The sequence below is a fragment of the Nerophis lumbriciformis genome, linkage group LG02 (genome assembly GCF_033978685.3).
Source record: "Nerophis lumbriciformis linkage group LG02, RoL_Nlum_v2.1, whole genome shotgun sequence".
NCBI classification, from domain to species: Eukaryota; Metazoa; Chordata; class Actinopteri; order Syngnathiformes; family Syngnathidae; genus Nerophis; species Nerophis lumbriciformis.
This window is the reverse complement of record NC_084549.2, coordinates 18,207,501-18,227,137: the sequence shown is the minus strand read 5'-3', so window position 1 is coordinate 18,227,137 and position 19,637 is coordinate 18,207,501. Positions and strand designations below refer to the sequence as shown.

The window sequence follows — 19,637 nt, the reverse complement described above, 5'->3', positions numbered from 1 at the left end:
ACCACTGTGTTACATGGCCTTTCCTTTTAACAACACTCAGTAAATGTTTGGGAACTGAGGACACCAATTTTTGAAGCTTTTCAGGTGGAATTCTTTCCCATTCTTGCTTGATGTACAGCTTAAGTTGTTCAACAGTCCGAGGGTCTCCGTTGTGGTATTTTAGGCTTCATAATGCGCCACACATTTTCAATGGCAGACAGGTCTGGACTACAGGCAGGCCAGTCTAGTACCCGCACTCTTTCACTAAGAAGCCACGCTGTTGTAACATGTGGCTTGGCACTGTCTTGCTGAAATAAGCAGGGGCGTCCATGATAACATTGCTTGGATGGCAACATATGTTGCTCCAAAACCTGTATGTACCTTTCAGATGTGTAAGTTACCCATACCATCACAGATGCTGGCTTTTGAACTTTGCGCCTATAACAATCCGGATGGTTCTTTTCCTCTTTGTTCCGGAGGACACGACGTCCACAGTTTCCAAAAAACAATTTGAAATGTGGACTCGTCAGACCACAGAACACTTTTAAAGATTGCATCAGTCCATCTTAGACGAGCTCGGGCCCAGCGAAGCCGGCAGTGTTTCTGGGTGTTGTTGATAAATGGCTTTCGCTTTGCATAGTACAGTTTTAACTTGCACTTACAGATATAGCGACAAACTGTAGTTACTGACAGTGGTTTTCCTAAGTGTCCCCCGAGCCCATGTGGTGATATCCTTTACACACTGATGTCGCTTTTTGATGCAGCACCGCCTGAGGGATCGAATGTCCATAATATCATTGCTTACATACAGTGATTTTTCCAGATTCTCTGAACCTTTTTATGGTGGTGAAATCCCAGATAGTATATATCTGATAGTATATATCTGTATCATGAATCAATCAGTGGACCCCGACTTAAACAAGTTGAAAAACTTATTCGGGTGTTACCATTTAGTGGTCAATTGTACGGAATATGTACTTCACTGCGCAACCTACTAATAAAAGTCTCAATCAATCCAAATCCCTAAATTCCTTGCAAAAGCTTGTTGAGAAATGTTGTTCTTAAACTGTTGGGAGAATTTGCTCACGCATTTTTTTCACAAAGTGCTGACCCTCGCCCCATCCTTGTTTGTGAATGACTGAGCATTTCATGGAATCTACTTTTATACCCAATCATGGCACCCACCTGTTCCCAATTAGCCTGTTCACCTGTGGGATGTTCCAAATAAGGGTTTGATGAGCATTCCTCAACTTTCTCAGTCTTTTTTGCCACTTGTGCCAGCTTTTTTGAAACATGTTGCAGGCATCAAATGCTAAATGAGCTAATATTTGCAAAAAATAACCAGGTTTTCCAGTTCGAACGTTAAATATCTTGTCTTTGCAGTCTATTCATGTGCGATTTACACAACGTGCCAACTTGACTGGTTTTGGGGTTTGTCGGACCTTTTAATTTTGATGTTTATCCTGTGAAAAACTCTTGAATGTTAACAGTAACGTTGCTGACAAAATGCTTAAGTATGGAAAAGAAATTTATTAGATCCAAGCCCCGCAAAAATGAGCACAGCGTTCAATAGCGTAAAAAAGACAGAAAAGATCCTTATGGCGTCCGTACTAAAACTGACATTTAGCTAACCCCCAATACCATACACAGTTAAAACATTACAGCATTCACACCGACAAACATTAGCAATTCAAACTTGACTTTAAATAACTTGTTGTTCTCTTTTAAGGAAAACTATATGTGCACAAGTAGTGAGACAAGACGACAACACAGAAATGGCGATAAAAAGATCCTTCAGCTCATGATCGGAATAATACAAATGTTCTAAAGTGCAACTGGTCCAAACGTGTCCGAGCAAAAATCAATCAGCGGTTCTATATTGTTTTTCCGTAAAGGCTGCCAAAATGGAAATTGTCGGAACATGCGGCAGACATTTGACATAACCCGACGTCCATGCATGAGAAAAGGTTTCACTTGATCCACTCATGTTTTTCTGAACTTCAGTCTGAAGTCAACTTGACTGTGGAGGGACAAAGCACACAATGGTGAGTAAGACCCTTCCATTTAGTCCGTCAAAAGTCTGGAAGCTTTATAAAAATGTGTCCTTTTAACAGGAGACGCTGGAAGATTCTAGATCTTAGGCAGCTTGGGAGCGCTGATGAGAGGGTTGGTGTCTTGCAGGAATCGTCTCCCCGTGCTCTTGTAGTCGTAAGAGCAGTCGTGTGTTTCTGCATAGCGGTGAGTGGCGCAGAAGTTGCTACCGCACCTGAGAGATTCCAACCAGAGATATTTTTGGGAAGATCAAGTCAGATCTATAAATAGCATTCCTTTATTTATAGCTATCTTCTTATGGGGCTGGAGGGGGACTAAATAGGACACAGATGGCTTCCCGCACTCCTCTTTCGAGGGAAGACATCGATGTCAAGGTTGAAAAAACATCCTTGAACAGAGGAGGCAGTCTGCGACACCACCTGTCTCCCACATACAACACTGTCCTTTCAACCATTCCTAAAAAGTCTGCAATTTAGCTTCCAACAAATAACAGGAGTTAAAAACCTTCTGGTCACAGAAGGTGAGCAGAAGGCCATTTGTTTACAACTGAATGGTAGTAGTCACACAATACCTCAATGCTAAAAAGGGGAATTTACACTTCGACGACGGTCGTTGGCTTTGACAGGTAGGACTGCTCGTTTGCATCAGTTGATTTTCTCACGACCATAGGGCAAAACTATCCTTGCCAAGGCACACCCTCCTCATTTTGCAGTAATAATATTTGGGGTTTTGGCACCAGCAGCTAGACTAGATCTGACCCAGCTAAGTCTAAGACTTGATCCGACCAATCTAAGTCTCAGACTAGATCCGACCAATCTAAGTCTAAGACTTGATCCGACCAATCTAAGTCTCAGACTAGATTCGACCAATCTAAGTCTCAGACTAGATCCGACCAATCTAAGTCTAAGAGTAGATCTGACCAATCTGAGTCTAAGAGTAGATCTGACCAATCTAAGTCGAAGAGTAGCTCTGACCAATCTAAATCTAAAAGTAGCTCTGACCAATCTAATTCTAAGACTTGATCTGACCAATCTAAGTCTAAGAGTAGATCTGACCAATCTTATTTTAAGAGTAGATCTGACCAATTTAAGTCTAAGAGTAGATCTGACCAATCTAAGTCAAAGAGTAGCTCTGACCAATCTAAGTCTAAAAGTAGCTCTGACCAATCTAATTCTAAGACTTGATCTGACCAATCTAAGTCTAAGAGTAGATCTGACCAATCTAATTTTAAGAGTAGATCTGACCAATTTAAGTCTAAGACTATATCTGACCAATCTAAGTCTAAGACTAGATCTGACCAATCTAAGTCTAGGAGTAGCTCTGACCAATCTAATTCTAAAACTTGATCTGACCAATCTAAGTCTAAGACTAGATCTGACCAATCTAAGTCTAAAAGTAGCTCTAACCAATCTAATTCTAAAAGTAGCTCTGACCAATCTAATTCTAAGACTTGATCTGACCAATCTAAGTCTAAAAGTAGCTCTGACCAATCTAAGTCTAAAAGTAGCTCTGACCAATCTAATTCTAAGACTTGATCTAACCAATCTAATTTTAAGACTAGATCTGACCAATCTAAGTCTAAGAGTAGATCTGACCAATCTAAGTCTAAAAGTAGCTCTGACCAATCTAATTCTAAGACTTGATCTGACCAATCTAAGTCTCAGACTAGATCTGACCAATCCAAGTCCAAGAGTAGATCTGACCAATCTAAGTCTAAGTATATCTGACCAATCTAATTCTAAGACTTTATCTGAGCAATCTAAGTCTAAAAGTAGCTCTGACCAATCTAATTCTAAGACTTGATCTGACCAATCTAAATCTAAGAGTAGATCTGACCAATCTAATTTTAAGACTAGATCTGACCAATCTAAGTCTAAGAGTAGATCTGACCAATCTAAGTCTCGGAGTAGATCTGACCAATCTAAGTCTAAGACTAGATCTGACCAATCTAAGTCTAGGAGTAGCTCTGACCAATCTAATTCTAAAACTTGATCTGACCCATCTAAGTCGAAGACTAGTGCTGACCAATCTAAGTCGAAGACTAGTGCTGACCAATCTAAGTCGAAGACTAGATCTGACCAATCCAAGTCCAAGAGTAGATCTGACCAATCTAAGTCTAAGAGTAGATCTGACCAATCTAATTCTAAGACTTTATCCGACCAATCTAAGTCTAAGAGTAGATCTGACCAATCTAATTGTAAGACTGGTGCTGACCAAACTAAGTCTAAGACTTGATCAGACCAATCTAAGTCTAAGAGTAGATCTGACCAATCTGAGTGTAAGAGTAGATCTGACCAATCTAAGTCTAATGGTAGCTCTGACCAATCTAAGTCTAAAAGTAGCTCTGACCAATCTAAGTCTGAAAGTAGCTCTGACCAATCTAATTCTAAGACTTGATCTGACCAATCTAAGTCTAAGAGTAGATCTGACCAATCTAATTTTAAGACTAGATCTGACCAATCTAAGTCTAAGAGTAGATCTGACCAATCTAAGTCTAAGACTAGATCTGACCAATCTAAGTCTAGGAGTAGCTCTGACCAATCTAATTCTAAAACTTGATCTGACCCATATAAGTCGAAGACTAGTGCTGACCAATCTAAGTCGAAGACTAGATCTGACCAATCTAAGTCTAGGAGTAGAGTAGCTCTGACCAATCTAATTCTAAAACTTGATCTGACCCATCTAAGTCGAAGACTAGTGCTGACCAATCTAAGTCGAAGACTAGATCTGACCAATCCAAGTCTAAGAGTAGATCTGACCAATCTAATTCTAAGACTTTATCTGACCAATCTAAGTCTAAGAGTAGATCTGACCAATCTAATTGTAAGACTGGTGCTGACCAATCTAAGTCTAAGACTTGATCAGACCAATCTAAGTCTAAGACTAGATCTGACCAATCTAAGTCTGAGCATGAACTGATGAAGCCTACTCTGATGAGAGGTGAAACAGTCCAGTTGCTATGGATTGAACACCCTGAGATTTAAGGGCATGCATTAGATTCAGAGACATACCTGCACCCATAGCTGGTGGCCAGCCCAGTCTTCTTGCCACAGAGGAAGCAGTGATTGAAACTCTTTTTCTTGGTGCCTGTAGGGGCCTTGACCGGAGGTAGGTGGTATGTCGGAGTTCCTTCAAGAAGAGAAAAACTTAGAAGAAAAAAAATAATGGAAGAATCTGCCTTGCCTGAAGTACTGCCTGCATTGCAGCCGTCGGCATGCAGCATAACTTCCATGTTATTTAATCAATTCAAGATTAGACTTGGACATAAGCAGTAAGAGGAAGTAAAAAAAAACCATGCTGGAAGGATAATAACATTATGTTCGCTGTGTGGTTAGTTAGGGGAATAACATTTTGCTTGACAGGATTGTTTTCTTTTGTGCACTTTGATCTGCAACAAAAATATACTTATTGGTGCATGGAGACGTGCAGTACACTGTCCAAAGGGGATCTACAGGTGCTGACATGACAGCGACTGATTGGATGTTTTGTTAGTGACATTTTTTTGGTTTACCATCACCATTCAGTCGACACCACATTACACAGATCAAACATGGAGGAGTGTGCCTTCAGCAGCAATAAATACTTTAGGGCTCTCAATTATTTTGTGCGATTACTATATTGTATTTGGTTAAAACCCACTTTATATCCTCAATGCGTATTTTAGGGAAAATAGTAATGTACTCGAAATAACTTTCATTACCTTCTATTTACATTTTTTGACTGTCTTTACCTTGTTTTACCTTCCATATTCCTTTGTTTACCTTCTATATTCCTTTGTATACCTCCTATTTACCTTACTTGACTGTATTTTACCTTGTTTAATCTTTGTTTACCTTCTATATTCCTTCTTTATTTTATTTACATCCGTTGTGTCCATGAGCAAGACACTTCACCCTTGGTGAAGGTAGAAAAGCGCTATACAAGTATAACCCATTTACCATATATTTACTTGTTTAACTTTTATTTATATTTTATTAACCTGTTTATCTTCATTTACCCCATTTTACCTTTAATTCACTTATTCTATAAACTTCTACCTTCTATTCAACTTGTTTTACCTCTTTTTATATAGTCCAGTTTTTTTTTTTATAACTTACACTAAAACGATCAATTGAAACAACATAATATAAATCAAAGCTTTTTTCCTAATCAATTTAATCGATTAATCTTTGCAGTCCTTAAATACTTAGCACTTAATTTAATAACTCATCTACCTCAAGCGAATGTGTGCCGAGTCGTGGGTCGAGGTCTTACCTATCCTCCCAAATGGCGACGGGACTCCCCTACCTGGTGCCAGACCTTTGTTGATCTAAGAAGAGAATGTGAAATATTTTGGAGGCAATCAATAAAAAATCATAAAGATGATAAAATAATCATGAAGGCTTTTTTTTTTTTGCATTTTTATCCTGGTTATTTTAAAGCAATGTGAAAATACAGTTTTTTTCTGGGTTGAGATCAGCCATTTAAAAATATTGAATTTCATTACCTTCAGAAAGTCTTGCGCAGCATTTACGTTACGTTTGGCAACATCCTATCACTTTTCAGCACTTGAATTACTGTAATTTAGAGAGTATATCATTCTATACTTCCCAATCAATTATTCATAATTATTCAAAAGCATAAATGTCCGTGCTAGGGATGTTCCAATCAGGATTTTAAGCTGCGGATTCCGATACCGATCAACCATGGGTGATATCGGCCAATACCAATACCGATCACATGTATTAACTGTAAATGTTTCTCTTTATTTATAGTGAGTGCTATAGGCAGTTTAACAATATAAACACAATATTTAAAAACAAGTTCCTTTTTCTCTTCCTCTGTGTGTAACATGTTCTGTCTCATCCGCCAGTAGTAAAGCTACAATGAAATGTAGTTTATATTCCATATACAGTATATATTTTTATAATTAGCTGCTAGCTGCTTGTTAGCTGGAGGACTAAAAATAAATACAGCGTCAGCCAGAGGGGATCAGCGTTTGTGATCCGCAATAAAATGCATTAATGCAGTGTCAATCACATGCTTTTCCCACCAAAATTGTCCAATACTGATTGTTGGCCGATCGATTGGCACATCCCTAGTCCATGCCATGATATTCTATGGACCGTGAGCTCCTTTTTTCCTTGTAGAATTGCAGTTGGACTAACATCATTTAATAAATAAACACATTATATTATTTGCAACATTTCAATAGTTTACAATAACCAAACTAAACAACCTAATGGAATTAACTAACAAAAATAAACAGATTATTAGTATTTGTCTTTTTTCAACTTAGTGCATTTTGAAACTAAATGTAATTTACAATAGCGGTAGATCAATTTTGAATGCAATTGCTGTAATTCCTAAATAATAGCCTCTGCTCTCACCGTGTGCAAGGCTGCCACTCGGTGCAAAGATGACGTTTGCCGCGCTGCATCATCCTGGAGGGGTCCTGGCGGACTGGAGCCGAGGATGCTCTGTCCTATGGTAGTAGCAGGAGCCAGTGGCGCCCCCATTCCTCTCCTTCCACTGTGGCCGTCTACGGGCCTTGCAGAAAGAAGCTCAGAGTCGCCCAGTTGCTCTCTGCAAGCTTGATTCGCCATCTTCGTGATGCACCTGGCTTCCCTCTTGGATAGAAGCTCTGGCCTCTTGCTCGGTGAATCCACTTTAACACCGTGAAGGCGCGCTGGGTGACTTGATGAACTGCCTTGTTTTACTTGTGCTTGAAGGGCGACCACGGAGTCAAAAGGTTGCAAACGGGGTTTCAGGGAGCTGGAGGCAGGTGACGGCGACGGGGGGCTTAAATGGAATGAAGTGCTAAGCTGCGTTACATCTGCTCTGCTGGTCAGGGTGTCACCACGGGGCCCGAGTGTCCAAGCACTGAGTGGGGAGGGGGACAGCTGCGCCCCAACCTCAAAGGCTTGACAAGCCTCCTCGGGCTGAGCGGACAAATCCAGACTCAGAGGGTCCCCAAACAATGCGGTTGGCGGCGGCGCCACCAGCCCTTCTTCCAATAACCTCATCCCAAGTGCCTCTGCGACCGGCTTCACCGGGTCAAAGGCGGCGTCGGGTGAGCCTCTGGTGCACAGCGGGGGGAGCTGAGGGTACACACAATCCCTCATCAACCTTGTGCTGCCAATGTCCAGGCGGGATACTTTGGGAGGGGGGCGGATTTTTGTGAACGGCGGGCACGTCTCCCACGGCTCCTCCTCCTGTAGCATAAAGCAGGAAGGCGAGGGGACAGAGGGAGGCGGACGTCGAGGGAAGGACAAGTAGGAAGAAGCAGCCACAGCAGCAGGGGGCGGAAAGGGATCTAGGAGCTCTTGGTCCGCTATTGGAGGTAGTTGGCCATTGGACTGGAGAGGCTTATTGATCTGAGGGAGGGAGCGCAGGAGGCGTTGGTGGTGACGTGTGCTGGAAGGCGCTGGAGGGACTGGTGGCCGTGGCTTTGCCTTACTCGACTTCTTCGGCTGTAAAATGAAGACCAACACATGATGATCAAATAAAACAGTTTTTGAACATGTTTTTATGAAAAATTACACACACAAAAAGAAGCTTGGCACACATGACCAAAAGAGGAAGTACATTTTGGAGGTTACACAAAGGATCTCTGCATTGATTTTTTTTTTGTCAATACCGTGTTTCTTCATTTAGAGGCCAGGTGTGTTTATGTACTCTGCGGAGAGTCCCTTTTTTGTACAAATAAATGCACATGTTGAATGTTTAGAAGTTTCTCCCGACTGTATACAGAAGCATGTTAGTCTTACAGATGCCATGTTTGCTGTGCAGTAGGGATATAACAATAAAAGGTAATATGATGACCGCGGTAAAACTTCCTACCGGTTAGTATTACCGTTTTAACTTAAAATTATGGAAAAACTGACTGATAAATGCACTTTAATCAACTCAAGGTCTGACTGGTGCCAGCTTGCTTGCTTTATTGCTAACATGAAAACAATCGACATTAACATCTTTTCCACATTAGGAAATGGCATACTCCGATCTAAACGTACATAAGCACATTGCTGTCTGAGTAAATAAGATTATAAATTGTGCACATTGAACCTAAAAGCTGTGCTCTCTTAGCACAGAGTGATTATACTATACATGACAGGTGTTTTTACGATACGTTCAATGACTGCTGAACAGAGTAAGATGCCACAACGCCCGCCAGAAATAATACATTTATTTGTTATTTAAATAAATCTTAAAGTGCTACGGTACAAACCGATATTTAAAACAATAAAAGCTTAGCAATTATCCATCCATCCATCCATTTTCTACCGCTTGTCCCTTTTGGGGTTGCGGGGGGTGCTGGAGCCTATCTCAGCTGCATTCAGGCGGAAGGCGGGATACACCCTGGACAAGTCGCCACCTCATCACAGGGCCAACACAGATAGACAACATTCACACTCACATTCACACACTAGGGCCAATTTACTGTTGCCAATCAACCTATCCCCAGGTGCATGTTTTTGGAGGGAACCCACGCAGTCACGGGGAGAACATGCAAACTCCACACAGAAAGATCCCGAGCCCGGGATTGAACTCAGGACTACTCAGGACCTTCGTATAGTGAGGCACATGCACTAAACCCTGTGCTACTGTGCTGCCCGCTTAGCAATTAGAACAGATAAAATATTAAGACTAAAACACTATCAGTGAAGCATAAGAAATACAAAACATGCAAAATAATCTACCAGTCGTGTCTCTTTATTTTTAAAAATGTATTACGTTGTCAAAAGATTACAATGCGTGTATAATTACTTTCTAAACACATTCAACAATGCAGCGATAATGATAACTATGATCATTTTGGACAAGCGGTCGCAAAAGGGGAAGTAAAGGGGCTAAGAAAAGCCAGCTTAGGGACACTTCTGTTGTTTGCCTTCCTGGTGAAATAAGAAAATCAGTGGTGTACAAAGTGCAGAACGCAGATTTTTTTATGGACCCATGGCACATTGTATAAAAGAAAAATACACAAAAAACAAAAAAATAGAGCATAACGGCAAAAATAAAGTAAATGGTAAATGGGTTATACTTGTGTAGCGTTTTTCTACCTTCAAGGTACTTAAAGCGCTTTGGCACTATTTCCACATTCACACACTGATGGCAGGAGGTGCCATGCAAGGCCCTAACCACCACCCATCAAGAGCAGGGGTGTCTTGCTCTAGGATCGAACCAGGAACCCTCAGGTTGCTGGCACAGCCACTCCACTGACCGAGCCACGCCGAAGTAAGAAGAAAAAGATGAAATGTTGATACAAATAATCATTAAAAACACAACAATAAACACGTTTACCATTAGCCTTTCTATTAGCCTATTTTATTACAGTTTACATGATGACATCAGCACCCCTCCCAACCATTGTCTTTTGTAGTTTTAACACCCAAAAATTGAACTCGGAATCAAAAATTTAGTTTTCAGAGAATTTTTTTGGAAATGTTCTTTTTGGCGCTAGACGTTTGATAGCATCAATCATAGTATCATATAATAACAGCTGTTTGTGTGTGTGTGAGCGGGGGGTGTTCAGAGACTTTCACACTCAGTGAGGCACTGTCTCTATTATTAAATGCGCTGTATAGTAATATATCAAATGCCACATTATGTTTTCACTGACCAATTCCTAAATGGGATGCAGCTGAAATTCTAATAAAAGCCTACCTTCTTGTTAAGGTTCATGTCTTCCATCTTGGCCTTGAGCAGCTTCATTTTGTTCATAGTGATTGAATTTTCAAGGCTTTGCTGAGCAGCTGCAGAACGCTCACCATCCTCAGCACACATGTTGTACACTGAGCCGCCACTGAAAAAATTGATAGACAAAACCATGAGGATGGATATTCTAAACTTGTCTATTTATATTTATTATGTATGTGGTCGTTTTCAGACCTGAGAGATTCTGACAGAGGAGTCAGGGAACCATCTCCCCTGTCAACCACTCGGAAGAAGTTGAGTTGATCGCCCTCACGATAGACCACAAACGTGACCTGTTTGCTGGCCAAGCTTTTCTCCCAACCCTCCTCCTTTGTGCCCTCCATCGGCTCAACCATGTCTTTGACGGTGTCCTCCACGGTTACTGGTTAAAGAAAAAGAATAGTTTCTCAAATGGAAACCTGCATAATTTGGTTCAACGGTGACATGAAACCAATGGTTTTTCTTACCCCTTCTGGTGTTGATTGGACCTCCCCTCATAGCTAAGACCAGCTTCAAAGTGCAGCCCCCTGCAATGCTGCAAAAACATACATGCTGACTTTTAATGCAGCAGAAAATGTGCTACCTACTACTTTTTTCAAGAAGACAATGGACACAAGAACGCATTTGAGGCTAAAATTCACATAATCTAATTGGTAATCGTAATCTAATTACCACAACGTTTGACTGTGAAATCCACATCTGAACAACTGACAGCCTGCCAAAATCCATCCATCCATTTTCTACCGGTTTTCCCTTTTGGGGTTGCGGGGGGTCCTGGAGCCTATCTCAGCTGCATTCGGGCAGAAGGCGGGGTACACCCTGGACAAGTCGCCACCTCATCGCAGGGCCAACACAGATAGACAGACAACATTCACACACTAGGGCCAATTTAGTGTTGCCAATCAGCCTATCCCCAGGTGCATGTCTTTGGAGGTGGGAGCAAGCCGGAGTAACTACCGGTACATAAAATATGTGCAACATATTGCTTGCAAGCACTTGAACAACCCCAGTGGGTTAGGTGTCCATGTTATGAAGGAGAACATTTAATTTACCCATAATCGTGTAGACAGTGTTCATCATCCAGCTCCAGGTTGTTCCAAATGAGGTGTTGCTGGGTAACTGGGATGCCTTCAAACAGAGGAAACAACACAGAGCACATTAGGTTAACTGGCATCTCCAAAAATAATTAATGACTGCCACCTGCAGACAGAGCAGCGATACTGCAAGTGGACCACCTGTATTTAACAAATACCAGACTTATTCACCGAGCATTTACTGTAGGTGAGTATATGAACCTCACACCGCATAAAGCTGGATGCACTATAGAAATGATGAACTGATAAAAACTGAGGAAGACCAGATTGATTACAAGAGTTCTAGTGAAGTTAAGCCAAGCTCCACCATAAAACACTGAAATACCTCTTCACATAAACAGATTTACTCTGCAGTGATCACACACCCACGTTTCCTGAGTGTTGCAGTGGCCAGTAGGGATGTGCCGATTGATCGGGTACAGATAATACTGGCTCACTTTTATGAAAAAGTATGTGATCTCCATTGCAGAGGGTTATTACATTTAAATGCCAATCACCTCTAGCTAATATTTATTTTTAGTCCCCGGCTGACAAGCTAGCAGCTAATTGTGTATCTCCATAAAAAGCGTGGAGCTGCTCCCCATAGTTAATAATTACCTCCATTACCGCAAATAAACTGCATTTCTTAATTTCTCAGGGCATTCAATTGATCGCAACTGGACTGTTTGGTTGGTCCGAGAAGACGTTTCGCCTCTCATCCAAGTAGGCTTCATCAGTTCATGCTAATAGACCGAAAGTGGTCAGATATTATCTGACCAATCTAAGTCTAAGATTGTGAGAGGCGTTTGAAACGTCTTCCAAGACAAACCAAAACAGTCCAGTTGCGACCGATTGAATGTCCTGAGAATACAATGACCCGGATGAATAAGAACATCCATAGACGTTAATTTCTTAATAGCTTGAGTATAATTATCAAGTATTAAGACAAAACCCTAAATGAACACAGAGACAAAGCCAGGAGCTGACACGCCAAGCTGAGATAACCAAGAAATAAGTGCTTAGAAAAGTTTAAGAAGTAGAGATGAAAACACATTATACAGTTCAGGACATTTCATGCAAATTTAATTTTTATTAAGTATTTCCCAAGTGTTGTTTAAGAGAGCAACGCATTTTTAACACAGTTTTTCCAAGCATCCTACTTTCATTTTGGATGCTTCCAATATTATTATTTGCACGCAGGAACAAAGTTATTTTACGAAAACCAAAACTTACCAGAGTCAAAATGATTAGCCTCTCGGATGCTAATTTTTACTGGATAACAGCCTGTAATCTTGTTTTATAGTTTTCCACAAGTTTTACACACACACCTGTTGAGCAATCCCAGACCACTGGCAAACCTCTCAAGCTCTGCAAGATTTAACAGTCTCCTGCCATGGACTTTGGTCTTCAATTCTCCTGAAAGATTGTCGATGGGATTCAAGTCAGGGCTATGTGCAGGCCATTCAATAACATAATAAACACTTCGGCCCTCTGGAGGTAGTTCTTCACAAGGAGTGACGTATGTTTTGTGTCGTTATCATTTTGGAAGACAAAGCGGCGACTCATACACAGTTTTGATGCTGATTGCTTGAGGTTTTCCTCCAAGATCTTATGATATCCTTTCTTCAGGATTCCTTCCACCTTGACAAGATTCCTAGTTCCAAATGCACTGAAGCAACTCCACAGCATTATACTCCAACCACCATGTTTCACTGTGGGGACCGTGTTCTTTCGGTTGTATGCCTCTCCCTTCTTTCTCCAAACATAAGCAGTGTCTTGATGGCCAAAGAGCTCTCGTTTTGTTTTCATCTGACCAAAGGACAAGCTTCCAGTATGGAGTGTTTCTCTAGGTTGTCCTTTACATACTTCGGTCTGGCTCAAAGGTGCCTTTGTAGCAGAAGTGGAGGTTTTCTTCTTCTGCAGCCTCACAGTTCGTTCCCGTGCAGGACTATAGTGATTCCAATTCCAGACTTGGCTAAGTCATTCACTTGTGTCTTGGCAGTTGTTCTGGGGTCTTATACACATCCCTCTCTAGCTTTCTTTCCAGAGTCTTTGAAATTGTTCCTTACCTACCTCGGCCAGGCTAGTTTTGTACTATGTTACTGTCTTTGAATTTCTTGATGATACTTCTCACACCAATTCTTGACACTTGGAAACGCTGTGATAACTTTGTGCATCCATCTTCTACTTTGTGTACATTAATTATTATTTTCCCCGTGTTTAAACTGATTTATTTTGCTTTTGGCATGATGATTTCTGAGTCCTGAATCATCCAGCGTAAACTGAGTCTTCTGCACTGCTCTGCAGGTCCCTTTTACAGAGTCTGTGTTCACTGGTGATGACTGCAAATAGGTTTGATTAACCAGAGCACATGACTTTCAACACTCGCTGTCTCTCGAAAAAACTGCTGTGAGTCTTTAAAGGGGCTAACAATTTTGACTCTAGTCATTTTTGTTTTTTGTGAAATAACTTTTGTCCTGTGGTCAAGTACAAATATTGGAAGCATCCAAAATGAAAGTAGGATCCTTGGAAGGCTGTCTTAAAATGCATTGCTCTCTTTAACACCACTTGGGAAATACTTAATAAAAAATAAAAAAAATGTATGGGAGGGCTAATAATTCTGTCATCAACTGTAGTAGAAAGTAAGCGGTTGTTAACAAAAAATGAATGGGTAGATTAAGTTTAAAAAGATAGGATAATATAACTGTTGGTGGTTCAGCATTGTCACAGTCAGTATACAACAACTAAGTGGGTGGATCGTAGGGTAGCATCGATTTTGTTTAGTTATTGTGTCCTATTGACTTTGTTTTGATCAAACAATTGTATCTAATATAATATAATAAGTAAATAGTTTAAATATTGTGCTGATATTGTTATACTCTTAGTAGCACTCATCATAAATACATTTAAAACTGTACACAATAAATGTGATACCGGGTATGTGTAATGACCGATCTCACTCATGGATGATTGGTACCTGAATAGGCAGCATAAATAAAATCTAAACATCCATAGTGGATAGTGTATTTGTAGCACATTCAGACAGTAGAATACACACACTACTGTCTAAATAAATCCATGTGCTATGTAAACAATGTGGCATATGATGCACAGACAAAACAAAGCTTTGCGTGTACAGTAAGTGTGCTAAGTCGTTATAAGGTGAGCTTGATTGTTTTACCTTCAAGTCTTTGGATCTTGGCCTTGACTGAAATGATGGCCTCAAAGGGCAACACTCGTAGCTCGAAACACGTCCCAGTCAACGTCTCGATGAAAAGCTCCATGGGATCGTAGAGAGGAAGCTTGTAGTGAAAAGCACCCACTCGGTCGTCATTGAAGAAGGGCGGCTCCTTCCTGTCGGTCATCTCGATTCAGGGTTTTCCTTTGGGGGCAGGGTGACAAGGACTTTAGGAAAACAGCCAACGTGAGGGTGTGGCCCAAGCTGAGGGAGAGAGGGACAGGTTCGACTTCCTGACTTTGGAACAGTCACACATCATGTGATGGGATGACCACACCTGTGAATGTAAAACACAAATAACAAAAGTCATAATAAGTTCCAGATACTGTATTGAGGTTTTTTGTGCAGTTCATAATTTACTCATATTGGAGCCAATTGCTTTCATTTACAAAAGTGTACCAAAAGAATACCAGGCTTCTCTTTGGGCGTAGGGAATTTATAAAAAAAAAAAGGGAGGCCTTTGTAGAATAATCATTAACATGGGCCGTTAACACACTCCTTGCCTTTTTAGATTTTATGTATTGGACATGCTTTGGTGTAAATGTTGCTCCACAGTCTGGTATGCCTAATCAGTCATCGCTAAAATCAACAAAAAAGCAGGTGATTTCCGCATTAACATAACCACGGACAGAATCACATAATTGGCCAACAACATCAAATCCGCAGAATATGATGAAAATATGATTGTACTCTTTCACCTCTGCTGAGAAGCTTTTCTTTAAGTTCTGGAGCATATATAGGGCGATATATATACATGCTCCAGAACTCCAGAAAAAAAAGCCTTCTTAGCGAAGGTGAAAAACAATCACCTCATTAAACATTTAGAGACACATGTAAGGCCTTGGCCAAAACTCCAATATCAGGTGTGTTGCAGGAGCCAGTCCTTTTAGTGCAGACTGAAGCCAGGCTGACCACAGACTTTGGCAGATTGCCTCGTGCGTCTCGGTGATACAATGTCAGTGGAAGGCTCATGCTGTCAGACTTTTTACATTTTAAGTGTTGTGCGTCCAGAGCCAGGGGCTTTCAAAGTGACACAGTGAGCCTCCTTTCAGAGAACATAATGCTGCGGAGGTCAAGAAAAGCTAGCAGAAAACCTAATTTTCTGCTCACTCCAAACTGTGCTCATGACATAACTGAAGGTAGCTTAGGTCTGACAGATATTTTTTCTTGACATTTTTCAAGCCTCTTTTACACTTTGTAAACCTGAGCAATCAAGTTTTAGGTGAACATAGTTTTTTATATATATATACATATATATATATATATATATATATATATATATATATATATATATATATATACATACATATATACACATATACATATATATATATATATATACATATATATATATATATACATATATATATATATATATATATATATATATACATATATATATATATATACATATATATATATATATATATATATACATATATATATATATATACATATATATATACATATATATATATATATATATATATATATATATATATATAAATAAAAGATTAACATGTATAAAACGCCTGCTTATCGGCACCGATATTTGTCATTTTGACGTACATTATATTGCTTTTTTAAATTAGTTTATATTGAACAGGGACAACGCACACTAATCAACGTTGCTGTGTATGCGCAAGTTTTAGCTACAAAGTCAGATGCCAACCGCAGTCCTTGGGCAAAATGTAGATCACCAGCAGCAAACAATATACAATAAAACTCACAATCATTAAACAGGAACTGCACTTTTTGGGGAATGTTGCCTATTGTTCACAATACTTATGAGACACAAGAAGACAAAAGTTTTTTTTATACATTCTAACATGTAAAAATCGTCTCGTTCTTGGTGACTAGCAATGCAGCTAATGGGAACAATCAGTTCTCTAAATCACGTTAAAAAATGCATTAAAAAACGTCAACAATTCTAAATTTACGTTCTGTAACCTGTATAATAACCAAGCTGTAGCAGTATTGTTATTGTAAGAGTGAACACAGAGGAACTCTTTTTCTAGCGTAGTAACATATCAGCGTGCTTCCGTATTAGCCGTAAAAGCTAGCAACTTACGACAACATGAAACGCGTTTGTAATGCACAACACTGCGACAGGACACCAATCTGTACTGACTGAAAAACATGAACAATCATACTATAATATCTGTAAAGTATTAGCCCACATTTCATGTTTTGTCTGTACACAGCTAGCCAGACAGCATATGTAATGTAGTGTTAGTGCTGTTTGTATCATGATCAATATTAAAGGGTGACTCACTCGATGGACAGTTGTGTGTTTGGTCCAGCGGGCCGGGGACTTTTTTTCCCGGTTTATTTGGGTAAGCACTCTATGTTGAAATAGCAGCGCATTTATAGCGTCAACGTCACTTTCACCAAACTCTCTCGACTTCGGTCTGCTCCAACATCTCACCCTTCCTGTGTGCTCGCTCCTAGAAGCAGTAGTTCATCCTCCATATATTCAGCTTAAAAAAGGTTGTGAATCGTCATTTGTCCAAAAAATTGTTGTCTTCTTTGTCTGTTATCAATTCTGCCATGATTGGAACACACACACGTCTTTTTTTACGGAAGTAGGAACACACATTTGTTGCCGGAAGACCGACGTGCACTGCTATGGAAATGGGAATCACTGTGCTGAAGAAATAAGAATTGATTGAAATGATCAAAATACAGTAAATATTGTACATAATACATATAATAATAAACGTGTCTGTTACTACATTATATATATACTTGCAGTGTGTATATAAAACGATGGAAGGTTTTGAAGTTGTTTTACTCCCATAAGCAGCATCTTGTAAGCGTTTTCTTTAAAATCCTAAAAAAAAAAAAGATGTGTTCTTGTCTTTCATAATGATTGTGAACGATAGGCACAATGCAAAAAAAAAGTGCCGTTCCCCTTTAATATCTCACACACATTTACGGCTACATTCAGTACAAGCACTACACATTGTGCTTTAACAGCACCATAAACAATTACACACGGGCATAAAAATTAACAATTTCATTCTGCAGTAGCCATGATTTTAGCATATTTTTGAATCCCCTTAATGTCTCAACATAGCCTAGATGAGAAGTGATATTGTTCCATGGTCTTTGTTTTACAAAAACAACAGAACATCCATCAGCAGATACAATATTTACACGCATGATACCAGAATGTAGTATTTCAAAACATAAATAATTAGTGAAGTAGATAGGAATAACCACTGCTCAAGCATCAGCCCTTTTCCCTACATGAGAAAAGTTCCCTTTTTGCTAAAGCCTGATTTTTGTTTAACATTTGAGAATTAAAAAATTATTCTCATTGTCAATAATTCTCCATGAATATGTTTTGATATGTGAAGGGGCTTTTATTTGAGTTCTTGTGAAAATGATTCTCCGGTCTGCTCAGCTGCTTTCACCTCCTTTATCTCCTTCTAATGCAGTGTTGACAGTACATCTCCTCAGCATACTTGTCAAAACCTCATAAAATTGACGGAAAATCCAGCAAGCATTACCTAGCTTGCCAAAGATTGTAATAAATCTATTAAAAGAAGACACCCTGCAGTTTCCTTTAACTTGGACACACACATCTATACCTTTGGCCATTAAACGCCAGTAATTTCCAGGAGTTATCTCACCTTCTAAGTATTGGGACCATGAATTGTTGTCCACCGGTCCTCATATGGAAGGTACTTTTCCTTGTTGATGTTCCAAGAAGGGTAGGAATACAAGAACACACACATACACACGTGCTCGCACACACACACACATACACACACACACAAACACTCTTGTATTTGTTACCTTCTTGAGACCTCAAAAAAATGCCAACCTCTTTAGGACCACCCTTTCTAGATATATTAAAGATTTGTATTTACAACATTAATAATATATACATACTATGCAAATATAAAAAAAACTTGTGGAAAAATGAGTTGGAATTTCACAAGAAAAAGGTCACAATTTCACAAGAAAAACTTTGGCAGTATTATAATAAAAGTCATAATTTTATTCAAAAAATTTCCCTATTTTACAACAACAAAAATATTGTGATAAAAGTCAGAATTTTGTATTACAAATGTCACCTTTTCGCATTAAAAAGTAATAATTTTACGAGAAAATTTTGCAATATTACAGAAAGAATATGAGAAATTGTTCCCAATTTTATAAGAAAAAAGTCGACACATTGTGAGAAAAAGACTGCTTTTAGTTAATTTTTTTTTGTTGAATTTTTTGTTTGTAAGTGGTTTTTATTTTTCATTATTTACTTCAAGCTATTACAGTGTATCTCTGCATACATATGTATTAATTTTTTTAATTAATTTTGGCCAAAGGGGGCACATTTCAATTTCTTACACACACTTGTTATTACATATGTTGTCTGATGTACTAATGTTTTCCAATGTTGTAAAAATGTGTAGAATAAATATTACATTTCAACATTTCCGACAACGAAGATTTGCATCAGCCCATACTTGCCAACCTTGAGACCTCCGAATTCGGGAGATTGGGGCGGCGGGGTTAAGGGTAGGAGTATATTTATAGCTAGAATTCACTGAAATTAAAGTATTTCTTATATATATATATATATATATATATGTATATATAGTACAATAAAC

The 19,637-nt window shown here is 39.4% G+C and overlaps 1 protein-coding gene across 2 annotated transcripts in view; it reads right to left on the bottom strand.

The window, feature by feature from the left end:
- Nucleotides 1–1,489: 1,489 nt before the first annotated feature.
- zfand4 (zinc finger, AN1-type domain 4) overlaps nt 1,490–19,637 on the bottom strand; it is a 20,834-nt gene continuing 2,686 nt past the window's right edge. For both annotated transcript variants that reach the window (XM_061950535.1, XM_061950618.1), the window contains exons 2-10: nt 14,962–15,295; nt 11,760–11,835; nt 11,175–11,242; nt 10,903–11,089; nt 10,678–10,816; nt 7,401–8,483; nt 6,286–6,340; nt 5,043–5,160; nt 1,490–2,245 (exon numbers count right to left, since the gene is read on the bottom strand). In XM_061950535.1, the coding sequence (XP_061806519.1) occupies nt 2,110–2,245; nt 5,043–5,160; nt 6,286–6,340; nt 7,401–8,483; nt 10,678–10,816; nt 10,903–11,089; nt 11,175–11,242; nt 11,760–11,835; nt 14,962–15,145 (2,046 nt within the window). In that variant the 5' untranslated portion in view covers nt 15,146–15,295 and the 3' untranslated portion in view covers nt 1,490–2,109. The remainder of the gene's footprint in view (nt 2,246–5,042; nt 5,161–6,285; nt 6,341–7,400; nt 8,484–10,677; nt 10,817–10,902; nt 11,090–11,174; nt 11,243–11,759; nt 11,836–14,961; nt 15,296–19,637) is intronic.